The sequence below is a fragment of the Mytilus galloprovincialis genome, chromosome 2, assembly GCF_965363235.1.
Source record: "Mytilus galloprovincialis chromosome 2, xbMytGall1.hap1.1, whole genome shotgun sequence".
Classification (NCBI taxonomy): domain Eukaryota; kingdom Metazoa; phylum Mollusca; class Bivalvia; order Mytilida; family Mytilidae; genus Mytilus; species Mytilus galloprovincialis.
The window spans coordinates 68708909-68733322 of NC_134839.1; the positions used below are offsets into that span (position 1 = coordinate 68708909).

General features: G+C 33.5%; 1 protein-coding gene across 1 annotated transcript in view; it reads left to right on the forward strand.

Moving 5' to 3' along the window:
• The first annotated feature begins 723 nt into the window (after positions 1-723).
• LOC143062529 (uncharacterized) overlaps positions 724-24414 on the forward strand; it is a 29368-nt gene continuing 5677 nt past the window's right edge. Inside the window, exons 1-4 of the mRNA XM_076234195.1 lie at positions 724-856; positions 2440-2475; positions 3331-4275; positions 17319-17331. Coding sequence (XP_076090310.1) covers positions 3337-4275; positions 17319-17331 — 952 coding nt within the window. The 5' untranslated portion in view covers positions 724-856; positions 2440-2475; positions 3331-3336. The remainder of the gene's footprint in view (positions 857-2439; positions 2476-3330; positions 4276-17318; positions 17332-24414) is intronic.

Below are 24414 nucleotides of genomic sequence, written 5' to 3' on the forward strand. Positions count from 1 at the left end.
GCTGAATAGTCTTTATCAGATGTCTTCCAATTCTTTGTAATAGATAAGTGATCTGTTCTTTAATGTTTTTAAATTTGACACAAAGGACCGACGTAAATTAGAGGCCATAAAATGATCAATGAGAACGAGTTGTACAGCCACTACATGTATGTATGTACTGGTAAATGCCTCCGATATCTGCCTCCGATATCCGAAGAACCCCTCGAAAACTGCGAGGGTACAGTGGCATCCATGTACACTCCCTAACGGGATTAATGGAGACGTGTCACTAACGTATGTTTATACGACAATTATTTTTACCAGGACAATCAATCCCCACCCAACACAAAGGGAGTGCTAGGACACCGGGCAGTCTGTTATTATGGTGGAGGAAGCCGAAGTACTCGGAGAGAACCACCGGGCCACTCGGTGGAAACAGACAAACCAGAGAGATATCAGAAGATTGATCTCCAGGTCAAAGTAAGGGACAACTTTGACCAACCGAGGCCCCCAAAGTACCCATTCTAGTTTAAACTCCGGTCTGGGTACCAGAGTTGTGTGTGAGAGGGTGAAAATTACCCTTCTGATGTGCTGATAATTTTAGCACCCCGAGTGAGAATCGAACTCGGGACCTTCAGCACTGTAGCCATCGGTCTTAACCACTAGACCACGAACTCACATTAAATAAAATCTTCCTTTTAACCAACCGAAACTTCCGCCTGGTTGAGGGAGCACATGTAAGTGTAACAAGTAGTGTATACATTTTGTCGACTGGTCAATACGATCATTATGCACATGTCTACACATTAATTTTGATAACGACCAAAATTTAACGTTTGAAAGTGAATACTGCTAAATCCATCACATTGCAAAGGGGAGATAATTCAATGCAAATTATAATGGCCAAATTGGCAAATAATTCCCTTGCTATGCTATTACAGCTAACTGAAATTTAACAGATTATATACAACATGTGCATAGAGTGACAATTAATTTCTTGTAAATCAAGGCAAATAATTTTATTTGAATGAATTAATGATACCAGATCAGCTGACACTTCATAAATACATAAATAAACAAATATATACAGATATTTTCTCAATGATAAGAGAAAAATAATTTAGGGATCCCAACCCAGTGTCATAAGAGATACGCTAGACCTTAAGTCTTAAGAGACAAATTCTGTACATGCTGGAGTACTGTTTGTGATTTAATACACAACATGCTCAATGCTCTAGCATAGGCGGATCCAGAAGGGGGGGGGGGCCCGGCCCCCCCCTTTTGTGGGAAAAATTTGGTTGATTATATAGGGAATCGTTGAAGCATAACTGGAGTGGGCCCCCCTTACTTCAGTCAGCGGGCCCCCCCTTAGGAAAAGTTCTGGATCCGCCACTGTCTAGAGTAAGGAATTGTGATATTTGATTGCAAATAAAAAAACTATCATCAACTGGTACCATAGACTAAGAAAAATGTTTATTAATATACTAGTTCCAGTTATTAGTGAGCTAAATTCAGCTGATGTTTGTTCATCTCTAGATCTAATATACACGAACATACCTTACAACCATTAAAAATCATTGTTGCAACCATATTTGTGTATTCTGATAACAAAGAACTGATTATTGTAAAATCAGCACTGTTGTGAGACCTATGGCTAATTTCTACGTTCTGCTGTGTTATGAAAAAATACAGTTATTAAATTCCACACAGTCAGATGTGTGTTGCACCCCCATCACACTGAATGATGGTTAAATTCAAAAACATGGATCAGCTTGTGTATTTTACAGCGATTCATGCAGGATTTGACCAATGGGAGGGCTTAGGATGCATTTGTGTCACTTTTTTTAAACCAAGGGTTCCCTTTACAAAGAAAATATTAACACGCCTCCTTTTGTTTTATATCTTCTTGATTCACATTCATATATAATGTAAAGTAGTCTTATTAAGCGATTGGCATTAATATATATTACAATAATAGGGCTTATTGTTGAAGGCCGTACGGTGAACTATAGTTGTTAATCTCTGTGTCATTTGGTTTCTTGTGGAGAGTTGTCTCATTGGCAATCATACATTTTTGTACCACAACTTCTTCTTTAACTAACACAGCATTCAAAGTATATAGAAAAGAATTTATAAGCCATTTCCCTGGGTATGGTAAATACTGAGTCAATGCGATCATGGCGCCATCTTTAAAGAAATACAATTGTCTCCTTTTTCCCCAAGTAAACAATACAAAGTATATATAGCTTTTCAGGGTTTCCCGTTTTTTGCATTGACTGAAAATCTGTGTTGTTCACATGTGCTCTTTAATTTAATATACATGTGTAGTCTCTGTATACAGAACAATTATATAATATTCAAATTTGTAAATAATGATCATTCATTCATTTCATCTAACATGTCTAACATGTCTAATTCAGGAAAATAATGAACAATTTCATATTGTTAATTTTATTTTTCAGTATTTCACAGTCCAAAGAATTTTTTCTTACACAGGTAAATTACAATAGGATTGAATTTCTATTCAGTGTTAAAAAAGATTTTTAGCTACCCTGGCCAAAAGGCTAGAATAATCTAATACCACTTCTTTGGAAAGATTTGTTATCTTGGTTCTGCATGTGTTTTCTTTATAAATTATTTCAGAAAATCATCTCCTACTTGCATGACACCAAGTGAAAATTTTAACTTTAAACACAAGTCATCCTTAGAATATGTTACAAAAGTTTTGTTAACATGTAGTTTCTAAATAAGCTGTTGACTTAAGCTTGTAATAGAAATGGGGATTATTATAAGAAAAAGAAGAGCGATTACCAATCAACAACTATCAATAAAAGACCAACAAAGAGCAAAACTCATACTGTATAGTCAAATATTAAAAGCCATGACATGACAAAAATGTGAAACAATGAAAAAACTGATAGCCTGGCTATTTTCACTATAAAAAAAAATCACTTATGACCACCATACCAGCATCAAATACATTCACTTGGTAAAACTGAAAAAGAAAAGAAAAACTTGACCAAAAATCCTTACAAATGACACCTCATATTACTTGGTCTCTTTTAAACTTTAAGGTGATGATGCATAAATTATATCCCTTTATAAGAATTTTGGTTGATAACCACAACTGCAGTAAAAATTAATGCCAGCATAACTCATGTTCATGTTTGTCTTATCTGTATAAATGTGTCCTATACAATATAATAATATACTTTTTTTCTTAATTTTACAGTGATATTTTATTATTTTATTTTTATTTAAAAGATTTTATTTTATTTTGTTTATTTTTTTACATTTTATTTTTTTTACATTTTTTTTGCTACATTTTATTTTTTTTCTCCAATATGGAAGTGAATAATGGCAGAACTAATGGAACAGCAGAATTCATCTCCACAGCAGTCAAATTTGATAATAAATTACTTGCCTCAATCCCTGACGGATGAAGAGTTTCGATCTATGTTCTTAAGCATTGGTCCGATTAAAAATTCCAAAATTGTGAGAGATAAACAAACTGGATACAGTTATGGATTTGGCTTTATTGACTATCAGAGTGCAGCAGATGCCGAAAGAGCTATTGAATCCCTTAATGGATTACAACTACAGAATAAGAGAATAAAAGTTGCTTATTCAAGGCAAGGGGGTGAGGACATCAAACAAGCTAACGTGTATATCACAAATGTTCCAAGACATTGGAAAAGTGAACAGCTGCAAGAACACTTTGGTCAGTTTGGAAATATTGTTTCATGTCGTGTTATTATTGATGAAAGAACTGGATTTTCTAAAGGGATTGGTTTTATTCTTTATAATCTAAAAGAAGATTCTGAAAAAGCTATTGCAATGATGAATGGTAAAGTTCCAGAAGGAGGAGAAATGCCAATGTTGGTTAAACTTGCAGATGACAATGCCAAAAAGGTGCGACCACCACCTGTTCAGTTTTTACCAGCTCCTCCAATGGGTGGTCGATACCCTCATGGGCCAATGAGAAGCATGGGTAACAGATTCTCAAGATATAATCCAATGGGAGGCTCAAATTACAATGCTCCTCCGGTTGGTGCAGGTCCATACATTCTCTATGTCTATAACATTGGTGACAATGCAAACGAACAAATGCTATATCAGTTATTTAGTGCATATGGAAATGTTCAGAAAGTTAATGTTATCTATGATGGTCAGCGTCAAAAATGTAAAGGCTATGGGTTTGTGACAATGACAAATTGGGAAGAAGCAGAAACAGCAATAAGTTGTCTCAATGGCTATTGGGTCCAAGGGAGAGAACTTCAAGTCTCATATAAGAAATGAATATGCAATGACTTATGTTTGAATTACGTACATGGTAACTGGTAGTAAATGATACAATAGCTTAGCCATAATACTAAACCAGTGTGTTGTGACTTAATATCATATTCCTTACCTTGTGAGCATTATTTTTTTTAATTATTAATATCAAAAACCGCAAGAGATTGTTTCATTGAGCTTCCATATATGAGTCTTTCCCTACATGTTTGAAAAAGACCCGAAGTTTTTGTTCTTTTAGTCTGATTGCCTGTAGATTTGTTCATTGATTAAAAAAATTGTGTATACTTTATTTTTTTAAGTTAACACTGGATGATACTAATAAATAAGGTCTGGTTGGAAAGGTCCTTCATATTTGTATTCCTTAAATATTTTGGGGCATTTTTCATTAAGGTGGCTCGGGCTTATTCAAAGTTTCTATTAGAAGTTCTGTATTTTTTGTTATTTTATTCTTCACAGAAATTGAATCAAATTGGTCGAAAAAAATAGGGGGTCACGGACCATTTAAGCTCAAAATTTTACTTATAAAAATGTATGTAAAAGGGACCATTTTTCATTGAAATGATAGGGAAAATAGAGATGTTGACATATTTGTATCAGAATATCAAAAAAACGTTCAATGACACTTGGTCCCAAACTGTAATATAAAAAGCTGAAATATAGCTTCAATGAATGAGCAAATAAAAAACATAGGTAACCGATAAGGAAAACTAAATGTTTTGCCTTAGAACCTAAATTTTGACGGGAAAATGGTGAAAATGAGTGAAATGTCATTTTGAGCCTTTAAAAGATACACATAATACCGAATAATTCTTTTAGTGACATAACTACAATGATTTAACATTTCTAATCAACTAAATATTAAAAAAAATAATATCGAATTTACAACAAATACTTTTGGTGTGCATTGTAATTTATGGGTGAAATTTTGCGCAGTCGAATCGTCCCAATCCACCTTAAGTTGTTTTTATACGACCGCAAAAATTTTTTTGGTCGTATATTGGTATCATGTGGTCGTCGTTGTCAGTGTCGACCGAAGACCGATGGTTTCCGGACACTAACTTAAGTAAATAGAGATCAATAAAATTTTGACACAATGTTTATAATCACAAAAGGAAGGTTGGGATTGATTTTGTGGGTTATGGTCCTGATCGTTTAGGAATGAGGGGAAAAAAAGGGGCCCAAATAAGCATTTTTGTAGTTTTCAGTCAATAACTTGTGTTTTAGTGTATAAATCTCTCTGAAATTTTACTACAAATGGATGGTTAGGGGGGGGGGTTTATGGCTCAAATCATTTATTGATTAGGGGCAAAAAAGGGGAAAAACAAGGGCTTTTCATGTTAAAGGACAATTTAGACAATTTAAAAGCAGTGTTAGGGAGGAAATCCAATTAAAATTTAAAGAATAATGTTTGATTACCTCCCTTTCACTGCTTGAAAATTATGTATTAAGAAATGATTATTGTCTTGAGATTTGTAGCTGTAAATTTATTTATTAATTTTACCAGGACTGTCATTTTATTGTCTCACCTTGACAGTGTCGAAAAGCGAGACATAGGTATGCTGTTTCAATGTATAAGTTTGTGATTAGGTTTAGTTTATGGTGAACTTAAAGTGGTAGGTCAATCATATTTGATATGCAGTTGTATAAGCATTAGCACATCTCATTTTCATGGAGATTATTTGGCCCTACCCCCTCAGTCATGGTCTATTGACTTCCAAACTTTTGCTTATTTTACATGTATTAGTTTGTGATTAGGTCAGTTTATGGGGAACCACAAGTAGTAGGTCAATGGTATTTGGTATGCAGTTGTATAATCATTGGCATATCTCATTTCCATGGAGATAATTTGACTCCGCCCAATTAGTCATGGTGTATTGACTTTGAACATTTTTGTAAGTTTAATATCATGTAATAGTTTGTGATTAGGTAAGTTCAAGGGGAACCATTAGTGGAAGGCCAATGGTAATCGGTATTTAGTTGTATAAGCATTGGCACATCTCATTTCCATGGAGAATATTTGGTCTCGCTCCACAGTCACAGTCTAATGACTTTGAAACTTATCTTAGTTTATATGCATTGTTTGTGATTAAATCAGTTTAAGATGAACCGCTAATGTTAAATCAATGATATTTCATATGCAAATTTGCAAGTATTGTTTCCATGAAGATTATATAGCCCCACCCCCTCGTCATGCTTCATTGACTTCGAAATTTTTACATAGTTTACAAGTTAATTTTTATACGACCGCAAAAATTGCAAAAATTTTGGTCGTATATTGGTATCACGTTGGCGTCTTCGTCTGAAGACATTTGGTTTTCGCACTCTAACTTTAGTAAAAGTAAATAGAAATCTATGAAATTTAAACACAAGGTTTATGACCATAACAGACAGGTTGGGATTGATTTTGGGTGTTTTGGTCCCAACAGTTTAGGAATTAGGGGCCAAAAAGGTCCCAAATAAGCATTTTTCTTGGTTTTTTCGCACAATAACTTTAGTATAAGTAAACCGAAATCTTTGAAATTTTGACATAAGGTCTATGACCACAAAAGGAAGGTTGGGATTGATTTTGGGAGTTTTTGTCTGAACTGTTTCGGAATTATGGGGCAAAAAAAACAGGTCCCAAATAAGCATTTTTCTTGGTTTTTGCACAATAACTTTAGTATAAGTTAATAGAAATCTATGAAATTTTAACTCAAGGTTTATGACCACAAAAGGAAGGTTTGGGTTGATTTTGGGAGTTTTGGTCCCAAGAATTAGGGCCAAAAGGGTCCAAAGTTAAACTGTTTGATTTCATCAAAAAATGAATTATTGGGGTTCTTTGATATGCCAAATCTAACCGTGTATTCAGATTCTTAATTTTTGGTCCCGTCTTCAAATTGGTCTACATTAAGGTCCAAAGGGTCCAAAATTAAACTTAGTTTGATTGTGACAAAAATTGAAACCTTGGGGTTCTTTGATATGCTGAATCTAAACATGTACTTAGATTTTTGATTATGGGCCCAGTTTTCATGTTGGTCCAAATCGGGGTCCAAAATTGTGTAATAGCAAGGAATTTTATAGTATTCTGCAATAACAAGAAATCTTCAATTGCACAGTATTGTGCAATAGCAAGCAATTTTCAATTGCACAGTATTGCGCAATAGCAAGAAATATTCAATTGCACAGTATTGTGCAATAGCAAGAAATCTTCAATTGCACAGTATTGCACATTAGCAAGAAATTTTCAATTACACAGTATTGTCCTGTTTTCAAATTGGTCTACATTAAGGTCCAAAGGGTCCAAAATTAAACTTTGTTTGATTTCAACAAAAATTGAAAATATGGGTTTTTTCAATATGCTGAATCTAACCATGTATTTAGATTTTTAATATTTTGGCCCTGTTATCAAATTGGTCCACATTGAGGTCTAAAGGGTCTAAAATTTGACATTATTTGATTTCATCAAAAATTGAATTCTTGGGGTTCTATGCTATGCTGAATCTAACCATGTATTTAGATTTTGGATATTGGACCATAATAGGTAAATGTCCAATTTAAAGTTTTCAAGTTTAAGTTCTTAGAACACATTCATTCTGTGTCAGAAACCTATGTTGTGTCAACTATTTAATCACAATCCAAAGTCAGAGCTGTATCAAGTTTAAATGTTGTGTCCATACTTGCCCCAACTGTTCAGGGTTCGACCTCTGCGGTCGTAAAAAGCTGCGCCCTGTGGAGCATCTGGTTGTATTTAGATTTGGGAATTACTTATAATATATCAATGGTATTTGGTATGCAGTTGTATTAGCATTGGCACATCTCATTTACATTGAGATTGTTTAATCATGTAACTCAGTCCTGGTTTATTGACTTTGAAAATTGTTCTCATTTCAGATTTTAGAAATTAAAAAGAAAATTTCTTCATTAATTCTTTTTGAGGGGATTAATATCCAACAGCATTCTGTATTGCGTCAAAAATCTATGCTGTGTCAACTATTTAATCACAATCCAAATTCAGAACTGTATCAAGCTTGAATATTGTGTCCATACTTGCCCCAACTGTTCAGGGTTCGACCTCTGCGTTCGTATAAAGCTGCGCCCTGCTGAACATCTGGTTAAATATAATGCTTAAAATTCTGTGAACAATCATTTGTGATTTGTAATTTGTTCATAAAAATTGATACAAATAATCTTTAAATACATTCAGTCAAAATTCATATTGAAATATATGGTTCTTTGATATGCTGATTTTAACAATGTACTTATGTTTTTAATATTGGACCGTAATAGGTAAATATCCAATTTCAAGCTTAAATTTGATATCCATACTTGCTCAACTGTTCAGGGTTTGACCTCTGCAGGGAAAGCTGGTTTGCTGTCGCTCTGTCAACTTTTATATTATAACACCTCATTTTCATTGATCATTGTTCCATGTTAAGTTTTTGTGATTTGGTCTATTTCAATTATCATAGGCTGCTCAGTGGCAGAGTAGTCTGGGAAATCCACTTACTGTATAACTGGGCTGCCTGTCAACTCTGTGTTCGACACTAATCTTAGTTGACTGGGATTTTCAGGTTTTTATACGACTGCAAAAAATTGTGCATTCATATATTGGAATCATGTCGTCATCGTTGTCCAAACACATTTGGTTTTCGCACAATAAGTAGTATTAGTAAATAGATTTTGAAATTGAAACACAAGGTTTATGACTACTAAAGGAAGGTTGGGATTGATTTTGGTGGTTATGGTCCTTACAGTTTAGAAATTGGAGGGGTTAAAAGGGGCCCAAATGGTTTCCAGACAATAACTTGTGAAATGGTGTATGGATCCCTCTGAAATAATACCACAAATTTCCAAACAAGAAAGAGATGGTAAAAATTTTGAATTTCCTCCCTATCATTGCGTTTAAATTGTGTATAAAGAAATGTATTGTCTTGAGGTGATTAGCTGTCAATTTATTTTTAGAGGTTAATATTTTAAAAATGCTGATAAAGGTTATTTAATTTTAGCCATGATTATGTATGTCATTATCTATTTTTATACTTTTACGATGTATTTAAATGGGTTATTGTCGCAAATTAAAAGGGTTATTATGGTTGCAAACTGCATTGGAAATTTGAACCGATACTATGACCATATCTTGAGGGAAAGATTTTTTTTAGGAAAAAGAGGGGGGCATTTCGAAACAGCATAGTTTATTACAGAAAAGCAAAAAAATGAATAGGAATTCAAATCACATAACCAATTCAAGTTCTTGTGCGACTACAGTTATTCTGTGTCAGAAACCTTATGTGTCAAATATTTGATTACAATCAAAATTCAGACATGTATCAAGTGCAAATATTGTGACCATTTTTGCCCCAACTGTTCAGTGTTGGACCTCTGCGTTCGTATCCAGCTGCGATCGGCGAAGCAATTTATCTACTGAAGGTCTGTTTCTTTCAGGACAGTCAATCTTTCTGAAGTGCACCAATAAAAGCTGACCGTCATAAATAGCGCAACAGTGCCGAGAGTGGTGTTGAGTACCTACCAATCAAACAATTAGTTACTATAAGCAATAGGTCTACAAACTATATTTGGTGTATGGAATAATTGTAATTGCCTCTCTCAGTCTGATCATTTGGAATATTTGCCTATCTTACAGGACCAATTGCTCCATGAATAATCATATTAATACCCCCAAGTAACGAAGTTGAGTGGGTTTTAATGTTTTGACCTGTCGGTGTCCTGTTCTTGTCACTACAACTCTTCTGAAACCACACAACAGAATTTCTGAAAACTTTGTAGATACACATGTACCAAGTTTAGTACAAACTACGTAAATGAGAATGTAAACAGGAAATTATGATTCAGTTATGTGTCTAGAAGTCCTTCGAACTTAAAATTTCGGCCTAAATGTTCAACTGAAACAGTTTGTCATCGCAACTACTCTGAATCAATATATACACAGCAGAATTTTGTGAAATTTTGTAGATAATAAATGACATAACATGTTAATGCGCATATCCACAAGGTTTGTTGATTAGTTGACTTTGTACGAGTTATGAGCCTTTGAATTTTGGTATCTAGTGACAATTTGAGTTTGTGGAGTATGTGAGGGTGCTCACCTGTGTTGTTTTCAATCGTCAAAACTGTAATAGATGTAGAAACTGAAAAAAAATACTAAAATGATCAGCACGACCAGATCTACAAATAATTCAACATGGCAGAGATAGAAGGTGGACATTTTTATGCGTATTAAAGTATCCATAAACTGGGAAACTAAATTAACAATGCACTATGTCCGAGACAAAAATGACGTCGCCAGTGGCGTAGCCAGGGTTGAAATGATGTGGATGCCTTTGCCGAGCGGAGCGAGGCGAAGTTTTTTTTAAGACTATTTTATGCAGAATTTTTTCTTTTTCAGACAATGTTCCTGTAAGCACATGTACTCCCCTAGAATCCGACACTGGTTAGATTTTTGTTTAATTTCAAAATACCTACCAATTCATATAATTAGATTTCAAACAAAATTTTAATGTTTTCTCAAAATTCTCAAAATTGAATGTAATTCATAATTTATTTATTTGATGTAAAAGTTTCCCACCAATCTTAATTTGACATTTCATAAACGGCCCCATCACATCGGCACTTCTGTATAATGGAACTGAAGTATCCCCTTTCCTAGCATTTCTCAAAAAACGGTCCCCATAACAGCGGCACTTCGGAATACAGGAACTGAAGTGATTCCATTAACGCGTCGCAGGGAACATCATTGAAATTCCTGGTGTCCGTCAATCCGGTCTTGTTTGCACTCTCATGTGTACAATTCTCGCCAGATTTTTATATCATCGGCAGTGACAATTTCGAAAATAAGTCCTAAGCTTTGACCTTTTAAAATATAAATTATAACGGAAATCCCATTGCATTTTCTCTGAAGCTTTTATTTCTCAATTAAAAATAAGAGGAAGAGGAAAAACATTATTTTTTATTAGTTATTGCCCTTGTTCCTTGGTTACATATAATATGTGCAATACATGGGACATAGGAATTTTGTTCTTTTATTGAAAATAAAATTAATATGTGGACCTAGATAGAAACTGGAATTTACTGATAAGCATAGGAATGATCACACTCTATTAAAGATTAGTCTTTTTTTCACGTCGTCTTTCATGTCACAGGAAACGATATCAGGATTTGGTGGTTTAGTTGTCAGTTATGTTGTTAGTCAGTTATAGAAGCCATCGCTCCGCTAGGCTCAATTTCAGATGAAACATGTCCGAGGAGCTGTGCATCGTCCTCTGCACTTGCCGTAGCCGACGACGTAATCTTTTTACGAAAAAAATTCGAGAACATTTTTCTGCGATTTATCCATCTTGTTTTATTACATGAACTAAATTATCCTTAATAAAAGACCAAGCATACTTCATCAGAAATAATTGGATGTTATCCTCATATCCTAACCCTTGTTACATACGGATACCGCCGAGTTTAACTGCTGCGAACATATCTTTATTTATAATTTGTTCCTGTCAAAATGATGTGGATGCTTGAGCATCTGAGCATACATGCAAGCTACGCCACTGGTCGCTTGACTGAGTCAAAAAAGCGAGACATAGGTTTGCTGTTTACGGCGGCTGCGTCAACAATGTATTAGTTTGTGGGGATCCACAGGTCAATCATTTTAGGTATGTAGTTGCATTAGCATTGTCCCATCCCATGTAAACTTCACTCAAATGGTGATTATTTGGCCCTGCCCCCTCGGTTATCGTCTATTGACTCTGAAACTTTTGCTTATTCAAGTTATATGTTTTAGTTAACATAATAAATATTAAAAACGAATGATAAAGTTATACAACATAATTATTCAATTATTATTATACGACCGCAAAAATTTTAATTTTTTGGTCGTATATTGCTATCACGTTGGCGTCGTCGTCTGCGTCGTCGTCGTCGTCGTCCGAATACTTTTAGTTTTCGCACTCTAACTTTAGTAAAAGTGAATAGAAATCAATGAAATTTTAACACAAGGTTTATGACCACAAAAGGAAGGTTGGGATTGATTTTGGGAGTTTTGGTCCCAACATTTTAGGAATTAGGGGCCAAAAAGGGCCCAAATAAGCATTTTCTTTGTTTTCGCACTATAACTTTAGTTTAAGTGAATAGAAATCTATGAAATTTTGACACAAGGTTTATGACCACAAAAGGAAGGTTGGGATTGATTTTGGGAGTTTTGGTTCCAACAGTTTAGGAATTGGGGGCCAAAAAGGGCCCAAATAAGCATTTTCTTGGTTTTCGCACTATAACTTTAGTTTAAGTGAATAGAAATCTATGAATTTTTGACACAAGGTTTATGACCACAAAAGGAAGGTTGGGATTGATTTTGGGAGTTTTGGTTTAAACAGTTTAGGAATTAAGGGCCATAAAAGGGCCCAAATAAGCATTATTCTTGGTTTTCGCACAATAACTTTAGTATAAGTAAATAGAAATCAATGAAATTTTAACACAAGGTTTATGACCACAAAAGGAAGGTTGGGATTGATTTTTGGAGTTGAGGTCACAACAGTTTATGAATTAAGGGCCATAAAAGGGCCCAAATAAGCATTATTCTTGGTTTTCGCACAATAACTTTAGTATAAGTAAATAGAAATCTATGAAATTTAAACACAAGGTTTATGACCATAAAAGGAAGGTTGGGTTTGATTTTGGGAGTTTTGGTCCTAACAGTTTAGGAATAAGGGCCCCAAAGGGTCCAAAATTGAACTTTGTGTGATTTCATCAAAAATTGAATAATTGGGGTTCTTTGATATGCCGAATCTTACTATGTATGTAGATTCTTAATTTTTGGTCATGTTTTCAAATTGGTCTACATTAAGGTCCAAAGGGTCCAAAATTAAACTTAGTTTGATTTTAACAAAAATTGAATCCTTGGGGTTCTTTGATATGCTGAATTTAAAAATGTACTTAGATTTTTAATTATTGGCCTAGTTTTCAAGTTGGTCCAAATGGGGATCCAAAATTAAACTTTGTTTGATTTCATCAAAAATTGAATAAATGGGTTCTTTGATATGCCAAATCTAACTGTGTATGTAGATTTTTAATTTTTGGTCCAGTTTTCAAATTGGTCTACATTAAGGTCCAAAGGGTCCAAAATTAAACTAAGTTTGATTTTAACAAAAATTAAATTCTTTGGCTTATTTGATATGCTTTATCTAAATATGTACTTTGATTTTTGATTATGGGCCCAGTTTTCAAGTTGGTCCAAATCAGGATTCCATATCAAGTATTGTGCAATAGCAAGAAATTTTCAATTGCACAGTATTGCACAATAGCAAGAAATATCTAATTGCACAATATTGTGCAATAGCAAGAAATTTTCAATTGGAGTTATCTTTCTTTGTATAGAATAGAAGTTGATAATATATGTCGGAAATTTGCCAGACATGACTATGATGTCATTTTCTATTTTTATTTGCCAATAACTTTATGTAAATAACTTCATTGGAAATTTGCCAATATAAAATGTTGCTGATGAAGTTTTTTTTATTGTTTTATACAATAAACAATGTATATTCACTTTTACTACCAACCAATCTTTACCATTCAGTGATAACTAGCACTTTATTTTACATTTTAATATTTTATGATGTATTTAAAAGAGTAGTTATTGTTGCAAACTCCATTAGAAATTTGAATTGATATCAGTTTTGGAAAAGGGAAACGGGGATGTGAAAAAAAGGGGGGGGGGTTAAATTTTTCTCATTTCAGATTTCATAAATAAAAAGAAAATGTCTTCAAACATTTTTTTGAGAGGATTAATATTCAACAGCATAGTGAATTGCTCAAAGACAAAAAAAAACAACTTTTAAGTTCATTAGACCACATTCATTCTGTGTCAGAAACCTATGCTGTGTCAACTATTTAATTTTAGATTTAAAAAGTTTGAAGAAGAAATCTTTAATTGATTTGTAAAATCTTGACATTTGTTTTGTGTAAAAAAAAACCATGTAATGTCAAAAATTTGATCACAATCCAAATTCAGAGTTGTATCACGCTTGCATGTTTTGTCCATACTTGCCCCAACTGTTCAGGGTTCGACCTCTGCGGTCGTATAAAGCTGCGCCCTGCGGAGCACCTGGTTTACAATATAAAACTTCTCGGCGTCTTTTCAGAATTAAATTGCAGGTTTTTGGCACATAATCTTCTAATATCATGATTCGAAAATAAAAATACAATTTTTATACGACCGCAAAAATTTTAATTTTTCGTCGTATATTGCTATCACGTTGGCGTCGTCGTCTGCGTCGTCGTCGTCGTCTACGTCGTCGTCGTCGTCCGAATACTTTTAGTTTTCGCACTCTAACTTTAGTAAAAGTGAATAGAAATCTATGAAATTTTAACACAAAGGTTTATGAACACAAAAGGAAGGTTGGGATTGATTTTGGGAGTTTTGATCCCAACATTTTAGGAATTAGGGGCCAAAAAGGGCCCAAATAAGCATTTTCTTGGTTTTCGCGCAATAACTTAAGTTTAAGTAAATAGAAATCTATGAAATTTTGACACAAGGTTTATGACCACAAAAGGAAGGTTGGGATTGATTTTGGGAGTTTTGGTTTTAACAGTTTAGGAATTAGGGGCCAAAAAAGGGCCCAAATATGCATTATTCTTGGTTTTCGCACAATAACTTTAGTTTAAGTAAATAGAAATCAATGAAATTTAAACACAAGGTTTATGACCACAAAAGAAAGGTTGGTATTGATTTTGGGAGTTGAGGTCTGAACAGTTTAGGAATTAGGGGCCAAAAAGGGGCCCAAGTAAGCATTATTCTTGGTTTTCGCACAATAACTTTAGTTAAAGTAAATAGAAATCTATGAAATTTAAACACAAGGCTTATGACCACAAAAGGAAGGTTGGGTTTGATTTTGGGAGTTTTGGTCTGAACAGTTTAGGAATTAGGGGCCAAAAAGGGGCCCAAGTAAGCATTAGTCTTGGAATTCGCACCATAACTTTAGTTTAAGTAAATAGAAATCTATGAAATTTAAACACAAGGCTTATGACCACTAAAGGAAGGTTGGGTTTGATTTTGGGAGTTTTGGTCCCAACAGTTTAGGAATAAGGGGCCCAAAGGGTCCAAAATTGAACTTAGTTTGATTTCATCAAAAATTGAATAATTGGGGTTCTTTGATATGCCGAATCTAAATGTGTATGTAGATTCTTAATTTTTGGTCCCGTTTTCAAATTGGTCTACATTAAGGTCCAAAGGGTCCAAAATTAAACTTAGTTTGATTGTGACAAAAATTGAATCCTTGGGGTTCTTTGATATGCTGAATCTAAAAATGTACTTAGATTTTTGATTATTGGCCCAGTTTTCAAGTTGGTCCAAATCGGGTCCAAATTAAACTTTGTTTGATTTCATCAAAAATTGAATAATTGGGGTTCTTTGATATGCCAAATCTTACTGTGTATGTAGATTCTTAATTTTTAGTCCCGTTTTCAAATTGGTCTACATTAAAGTCCAAAGGTCCAAAATTAAACTAAGTTTGATTTTAACAAAAATTGAATTCTTGAGCTTTTTTGGTATGCTGAATCTAAACATGTACTTAGATTTTTGATTATGGGCCCAGTTTTCAAGTTGGTTCAAATCAGGATCCAAAATTATTATATTAAGTATTGTGCAATAGCAAGAAATTTTCAATTGCACAGTATTCAGCAATAGCAAGAAATCTTCAATTGCACAGTATTGTGCAATAGCAAGAAATTTTCAATTGCACAGTATTGCGCAATAGCAAGAAATCTTCAATTTCACAGTATTGTGCAATAGCAAATATTGTCAATTGCACAGTATTGCGCAATAGCAAGAAATATCTAATTGCACAATATTGTGCAATAGCAAGAAATTTTCAATTGATTGGAGTTATCTTTCTTTGTCCTGAATAGTAGTTGAATCAACTTAAATCATTGTTTTATACAATATACAATGTATATTCACTTTTACTACCAACTGATAAATTAAAACTATCTTTACCATTCAGTGATAACAAGCACCTTTTGTTACATTTTAATATTTTATGATGTATTTAAATGAGTAGTTATTGTTGCAAACTCCATTAGAATTGAGATAAGTTTTGGAAAAAGGGAAAGGGGGATGTGAAAAAAAAAATGGGGGGGGGGGTAAATTTTTCTCATTTCAGATTTCATAAATAAGAAGAAAATTTCTTCAAACATTTTTTTGAGAGGATTAATATTCAACAGCATAGTGAATTGCTCAAAGGAAAAAAAAGTATTTTAAGTTCATTAGAACACATTCATTCTGTGTCAGAAACCTATGCTGTGTCAACTATTTAATCACAATCCAAATTTTGAGCTGAATCCAGGTTGAATGTTGTGTCCATAATTGCCCCAACCGTTCAGGGTTCAACCTCTGCGGTCGTATAAAGCTGCGCCCTGCGGAGCATCTGGTTTGAAAATCTGTAAAAGTATTAAAATGTTCATCAATTTTTAGAGACTCAGTAAAAAGAACTTGTAGAAGATTAATATATACAGGACAATGTAAAATAACATGATATAATTCATCTTCAACAGTAAAAAAAAAAACCAACCAAAACAACATCGCACTTCCAGCGGCAAATGTTCATACCTTCTAGTTTCCAGTCTAATAGGAAAAAGTAAAATAACAAAAATACTGAACTCCAAGGAAAATACCAACGGAAAGTCTCTAATCAAATGGCAAAATCAAAGGATAAAACACATCAAACGAATAGACAACAACTGTCATATTCCTAACTTGGTGGATTGAACCTGGTTTTATAGCGGTTAACCTCTCACTTGTATGACAGTTGCATCAAATTCCATTATATTTACATCGATGTGTAATTTAATTTTCAATCAAATTAAAAAACTGCTGGTATAAATCATGAATGTTACAATTTTCTCCTGTAAACCATTTCAATATATATCTATTTGTAATTGTATTTGTATATTCCCTCAAACCATGAAAGTACTCTACATTCATTATTTCCATGCCAAAACTAGTCAATTATCTTCAATGAGCATAACGATTAATACATCACATGCTTTTCTATTTGTAGAATATTTTTGGAGGTAATTTTACGTGATGACAATATCGGTTTTCTATGATTATTTAAAAGGAACATTAAAATTTTATGTTTCAACACTTTATAGAGTTGACCCTCACTTTTTAATCCATTGTCAGCCAGCTACATGTATAACCTTCTCCTAAGCCTAGTTTTCTGAAACTACTCGGTTATGCTGACCAACCCAAGTGGATTGTATAACTGTATTGTAGCCTTTTCAAATACACACAAACAATCATAATAGATCTACCATTTAAATTAACAGGCATTTTCAAATGTAGAAAATGGTGAATTGAACCTGGTTTTATAGCGCTAATAAAAAAACCTCTCACTTTTATGACAGTCGCATCAAATTCCCCACAACTTAATTTTGCAAAGGCGCTTCTTTCACAAAAAGGCATCAACAGTTTGCAGTAGTTTTCATCAAAAGAATCCTGCTTAAAAATATTACATGTTCTCAATTTGTTACGCCCATTTCCCGTCTCGAAGAGGATGAATTAACAATACTTTTCCATTCTTCAATATAATTTTCAAACATTCTTGACATGACCATGATGACTGTATCAACAAACATCCTTTTATTAATATTAGTGTTTGTATTACAAAAGTTAACCAATTCAATTTTTTGTGAACTGTTACGGGACTAATTATGGTATACCGTTGTACGTCTGTCCGTCCGTCGTCAACACTTCGGACAATTACTAAAAAACTTTGTTGAATTGTTTATATCTATTGACGTAAGCTCCCTTTCGATTTCGATTTTTATAAATTTCAAATTTTTCGTTTCCATGTTGTGAATTTTTATCCTTAAAAAAAAGGGGGAACTGTCCAGTTTTCGGAAATAACTCATAAATGCTTTCATCAACTTCAATGGAACTTTGGTGAATTGTTTATATCTATTGAGGTATGCTCCCTTTCGATTTTTATAAATTTCAGATTTAAGTTTTCCGTGTTATGAATTTTTATGCTTAAAAAAGGGGGATTTCCCAGTTTTCGGACAATACCTCAAAAACACTTTCACCAACTTTTATGAAACTTTGGTGAATTGTTTATATCTGTTGACTTAAGCTACCTTTCAATTTTTGTAAATTTCAGATTTTACATTTTTCAGTTATGAATTTTCATATTTAAAAAAGGGGGATTTTTCCAGTTTTTGGACAATACCTCAAAAACACTTTCACCAACTTTTGATGTTACAAGATCCCATTTGATTTATATAAATTTCAGATTTTACATTTTTAGTGTAATGCAGTCTTAAACTTTAAAAAAAAAATGAGGCTTTCAGAAGTTTATGATGAAACTATGGTGACTTTTTTTTTTTTTTTTTTTTTTTATATCTATTGAACTAAGTACCTTTTTGTTTTTTACATAATTTCTGATTTGATGTACAATTGCGGAATTTTTCTTCTTGAAAAAAAATGTCGGAAACGGCCAAGGAAATTTATTCGTTGAAAAATCGTAGAAAACAGCCTAATTAATGATCATTAATGTACAAATTAATGTAATTGGAAATATTTTTTGTTGGTTTTTATATCTTTAATTGTTTTTTTTTTTTCAATAGACAGTTTTGTTATAATTGTAATATACAAATTAAATCCTTCGGTCACGTTTCAGACCCGGAATATTGAACACATTAATCACAGTCCTGTTAAACTATGCACATCAAGCCCGAAACGAAGAAGGAATGAAATACAATGGGATAAGTGTTTTTATATGTCAGGGTTCTTCTATGTAACATTCTGCCAGCCGCACATGCTGTTGCATGATGCGATATAACGAAATCGGCCCTTTTGAGGACTATAAGCGCACTTTTTTTAAGTCTTGAAGGACAACCCAAATGATTTCACCGATTGTCAAATCTTTGTAATTGTGACATCTATATGAACCTATAGATGCAGCTCGAGATCTTGTTGTTAGGTTGAATGATCTCAAGTCAAAACTAAAAAAAGGTCATTGTGACCTAAACAAATTGAGCGTAAAATTGTCTACCATTTCAAATTTCTCTCTTATTAAACTTCCTCCTTGTAAATCTACTTTAACAATATGTAATAAGAGCTTCACTCCTGACGTAAATTTTATGTCTTCCCATTTAGCAAAAATACCCTAACATTCTCCTCTTCAGTTCGAATAGGAAAAAAGAATGACTTGTTCCTGTCTATCTCGAAGGTCAAATGTCATCTGAATTTCTGCAAGATTTAATTTGTGCTTGTAAGGGGGAAATCTGTGTTTTCAAAGGGTTGCATTTGCTTCGAACAAAATCTGTCATGTACGGATTTATGCCCATGTCAGGCAAATGACATATATGTCAAAACGTCTGGTTGCAGTTAGAAGCATTGATGACGACGAAGATGACATGTATACGATTTCATTTTTCTGTATGTACCTTATAAATCATTCTTATTAATCGAATGAAAATTAAGCAGTCCATAATATTTTCTAAAAAAATAAAAAAAACATCTACACACTTTTAAAATCGTTGGAAATTTAGTAATAATCTATCAAGTGGGAATTAGGAAAGATATGCAAAAATAATAATAAAAAAAACCTGCCATATGTTCTCTGACCTTGGCGTGGTAGGTGGGATTACACTACAGGAGACCATAGAACGTAGTAGGTATCACTAGCCTCTATCATAATTGGGTCTTTCCACTTTTCGTTGAAAGACCTTTTGTTTTTCTTCTCGGATTATTTTTTTTCTTCTGCCGTCAGAGATGCTTTTTTGTCTTACAACATATCGAATGGATTTTTGGCCAATGATGTTGTACAGTAATGGGGGTTTTAAAACTCACCCTGTGTGACCGAACATTATTCTTATAGGAGTTGTCTCCCCACGTCCCCTTTTTCTTGTTATCGATATATCTCTAAAACCGTAAAATACTTTAACAAACAGTTTCAACAAATTGTTCGTCTACTCTTAAGAATGATTTGGTTTATTTTGACTGAAGTGATCGGAAGACATCTAATGGGAGTTATTTCACTTTAAAAATTTAAGATAGGCGATATGTTAGATAAATTCATACGTTATTAGTCGTAGAGGCCTACAGTCTTTTGATATGAAGTCCTTGATCCATTTGAAGGAAATTGAGGTCAAGGTCATGTTATAAATTTTGAAATTTGCTTGTTATCGTCAGTATTCAAAAGAAACTGTTACATGTGTTTGCCAAATAACTTTACAATAAGGCGCAACTTCAACCTATCAAGTCGAAGAGATTTGGTTAACCCTTATAAGAGTTTTCGCCCCTTATGTATTTGAAATCAGTATTTCTCCACAACCATACAAGTGATTGACCTGGGGTCTTTTGATTTGAGATCACTGACCCTTGACCTCAAAAATTGAGGTCAAGGTCAAAGGTAAATTTGACGTTCTAGATTTTGACCTTTGCCAAAAATTAAAACAATTAAGTCTTCTGCATAAAGCTATTTATAGGTTTCATAACGAGTGAGAATTAGATATCGATTGATATCAACTCGAGTTATTTAATTTCAATAATAATAAACGAGCCTATGGCGAGTTTATTATTATTGAAATTAAATAACGAGAGTTGATATCAAGCGATATCTAATTCTCACAAGTTGTTAAACCTATTTCTCTTATGGCAAAAAGTTGTATGTGCGTGGCCTATTTTTCTTTGCAACGCGTACTTGTTTACTTATGACAGATATTTATAATTTTTTAAAGTAAAATTTACCAAAATCGTCTAGGGATCATCAAATTAACGTAATTTTGATATCACTTTTTCATATCACACTCCGTACGGTGTGATACGAAAAATATCTATTCACGTGGGAGTTAGATAACAGGCCCCAACCATAAGAGAAATTAATCTTGATTTTTTCATATCAGTTTGATTTACCACATTACGTCAACACGGAGTGACATTTTCTAACAACGTTTTTTTAATTTCTTTCTTATTATCGAGGTGGAAAGACCTTCAATTGTTCTCTGAAGAATTGGTTTTTAATTTTCTATTTGCATTTGTTCTTTCTTGTCTTTGTTTTTGCCATGCTGTTGTCTGCTTGCCAGTCTTCATTTTATAAGTTTTTAATGTTCCTTTGGTTTCTCAGTCCTTTTTTGTTTGCAATTGTTTGTTAAAAAATCGGTGCTGTATATGACTATCTCCCTTATTATATTTTTTGAATACTTGTAAACATTATAGCCAATTGTTGCTCATTTAATCATCTGTATTATGTAGGATGGGATGTTTAACCTGTTTCTAATAGACGGTTTGTTTTCATAACTTTACTCTCCCCCTTTTTCTCTGTTTGCTGTAATTTTTACTTCTGTAAGTCAAAGCGATACACAGAGCGTTTTATTCAACCAAGTTCGACGTTAATTTCGAAACAAATTTTTTATATATACTTTTTCACACCCAATAACAGAAATTTCAATATTTACCTAGAAATTGACGAACACCTTATTATCAAAAAAACGCGAAAAACACGTATTTTTCTTCGACAAATGATTGAAGTTCAGATCTTAAAAACATCTTTTAACGAATTGAATAGAAAAATTTCAAATTTAGAAATTGAAATAGGTCAAGGTCAATGTTATTGAACAGTTGTTTGAAAATTTCAAATTTGCACCCTATATGCAAAAGAGTCAATTTAAAGTCATTTTTGGCGATCCAAATAAAAAATAAGTCCTCAGTGTAGATACAAAAGATTTTTTTTTCTATAAATTAGTTGTTTTTATTTTGCTCCAAACGCATATATGTAGGAGACACAAGCTATCTAAATGTTACTATGCATTTTTCTTGAATTTTGGCTTTGACCTTTGACCCTGATTAAAAAAAAACACGTGACTACGGCAGACAACGACGACAACGCTATTTCAATGAGGATTGTTCTCCTCTTCCCAATGATATAACATATAACCGTGTGTTATTCCGTTAAGGCAAATCGATCAAATTTGTTGATTGGGCATCCTACTATATATGCCAGTGTCTTGCAATTACTTTCCGTTGTGTATGGTATATTGGAACCCACTCCATGTCTCCCATAAGCATGATAAGAATAATACGGCCTACCAACTCTTCCCACTTATGAATTAAACTGTTTCTTTTTATTATAGTTTTGAACCATGTTCATCCGTTAGTGTTTAATTATTTTAAATTCAAAGACAAAAGTATCCATTCCGTTGGTTTCTCATGTTTCTATAAAAACAAATTGCTGTTAAATTGGAATCTTTAAATTGTTATGAGAATACCACATGTGTCTTTTTAATTATTTTGCAAATGGTTAATCTTGCAAGAATAAAGGTATTCTCCAACACATATACGTAGATGACATAAAACTGATAAATCATGTATCTGCAATTATATGTTAATTTAAGAAGTATATTGAGTCCATTCAAAGTTAACGATATAACAGCAATTGAAAATGTCCAAAGGCTAGCAACGAAAATGATACCAAAATTGAAAGATTTAGACATGTTAGAGTATGAAGAACGCGTGAAAAAGCTTATATTACCAGGCGCGTAGCTCCCTATACGCCAACACGCAGTTGCGTGCACATCGATTCGGCAAGCAAAAAAAAAAAATAATGCCAAAATAAAAATTTATAAATTAATTGTGGTTAAAGGAAACACATATGTTGTCACTTTTTTAATTGATGATGTCAATAAATAACGGCATTTCAAATTAAACGTTTTATTGGAGATCATGTAAAAATCGGACAGTAACTTGTATCTTTCACCAGATTAGAACTTATTATACTCAGCCTTCTTAAGACGGCGTAGTTTTGGAGCACATTTTACAGGGTACGGCTTATCTGTTTGCGATGCGATGTACCAATCGACATTAGATTTATCGAAACCCTTTGATATTATTGAAAATATGCCGAGGCGATGTTTTCGACAGACTAACAGAGCCAATCACCCTGAAAACACGCCAAAACAGCATTATATTTTGCGTTCACACACGTAGACCATATGATAATGGAATTCGAGAGTGTCTGGTATTATCAGAAAATGGCTTCTTTGTGTCGTATCTGCTTCCTCGTGTTGTAAGAAATATAACCAACGAATAATTCTCAACATTGTCTGAGACATACAAAATGACCTGGCATGTACTTTGACAATTTCAATCGGGAGGCCTCTCGACAGAGAACACGTACGCTGCTTTATAACATCTCGCGAGTGCTACCATGCAGATCTACCAGTGTATTACGTCTGTAGTCTAAAGTCTTGGAGCAAGTTCGTTTCTGCTTAGACCCGAAGAGCAGATTTTGGTCAATGTTGAGTAAATTCTGTAATTCAAAAATGTGTTGTTTATGTATTTAGTTAACCATGATTTATACTCTATTCAGAAGATTCAAGTATTATTAGTTTTACGTTCATAAATTGTTTATAAGTCCTACCTACATGTAGCTCCTCTTTAAACCTTCCTATGACCGAAAACCGAAAAAAAAAATAATTCTGCATTAAAGGGTCCCAAAATTTTTTTCGCCTCGCTCCGCTCGGCGGTATTTGCTTGCACATCGTTTTCTTCTAGCTACGCCCCTGATTACCAACACTTAAATACAGACGCATGAGAAGAGACATGATAGAACCTTACAAATTAACATCTGGAATATACGACGAAGCGTTCCCAGACTTGTTAACATACAACACTACTTCTCCAACAAGAAACTGGCTATTTAAAGATGCAACACATATATTAGATGAAACTTCTTCAACGCACTAATATGGAACAGCTTAACAAGCAACTTACTATTCAGACATTTGGAAATTAGTATGGCGTTCATTATCACTGAACTAGTATATATTTGTTTAGGGGCCAGCTGAAGGACGCCTCCGGGTGCGGGAATTTCTCGATACATTGAAGACCTGTTGGTGACCTTCTGCTGTTGTTGTTTTTTTCTATGGTCGGGTTGTTGTCTCTTTGGCACATTCCCCATTTCCATTCTCAATTTTATTTGAGAACCGACTAGACAAATTTTGGATAAATAGTGAAATGAAATATAAATACAGAGAAAAATCTGACGCATGAACCGGAACCGAAACACGGTAGCAAATAACCGAACATCTGAGATTAGTGGAGTGATACAGCGCTCAGTTACAATAAACCAACAGACTATGTAAGACTATGTA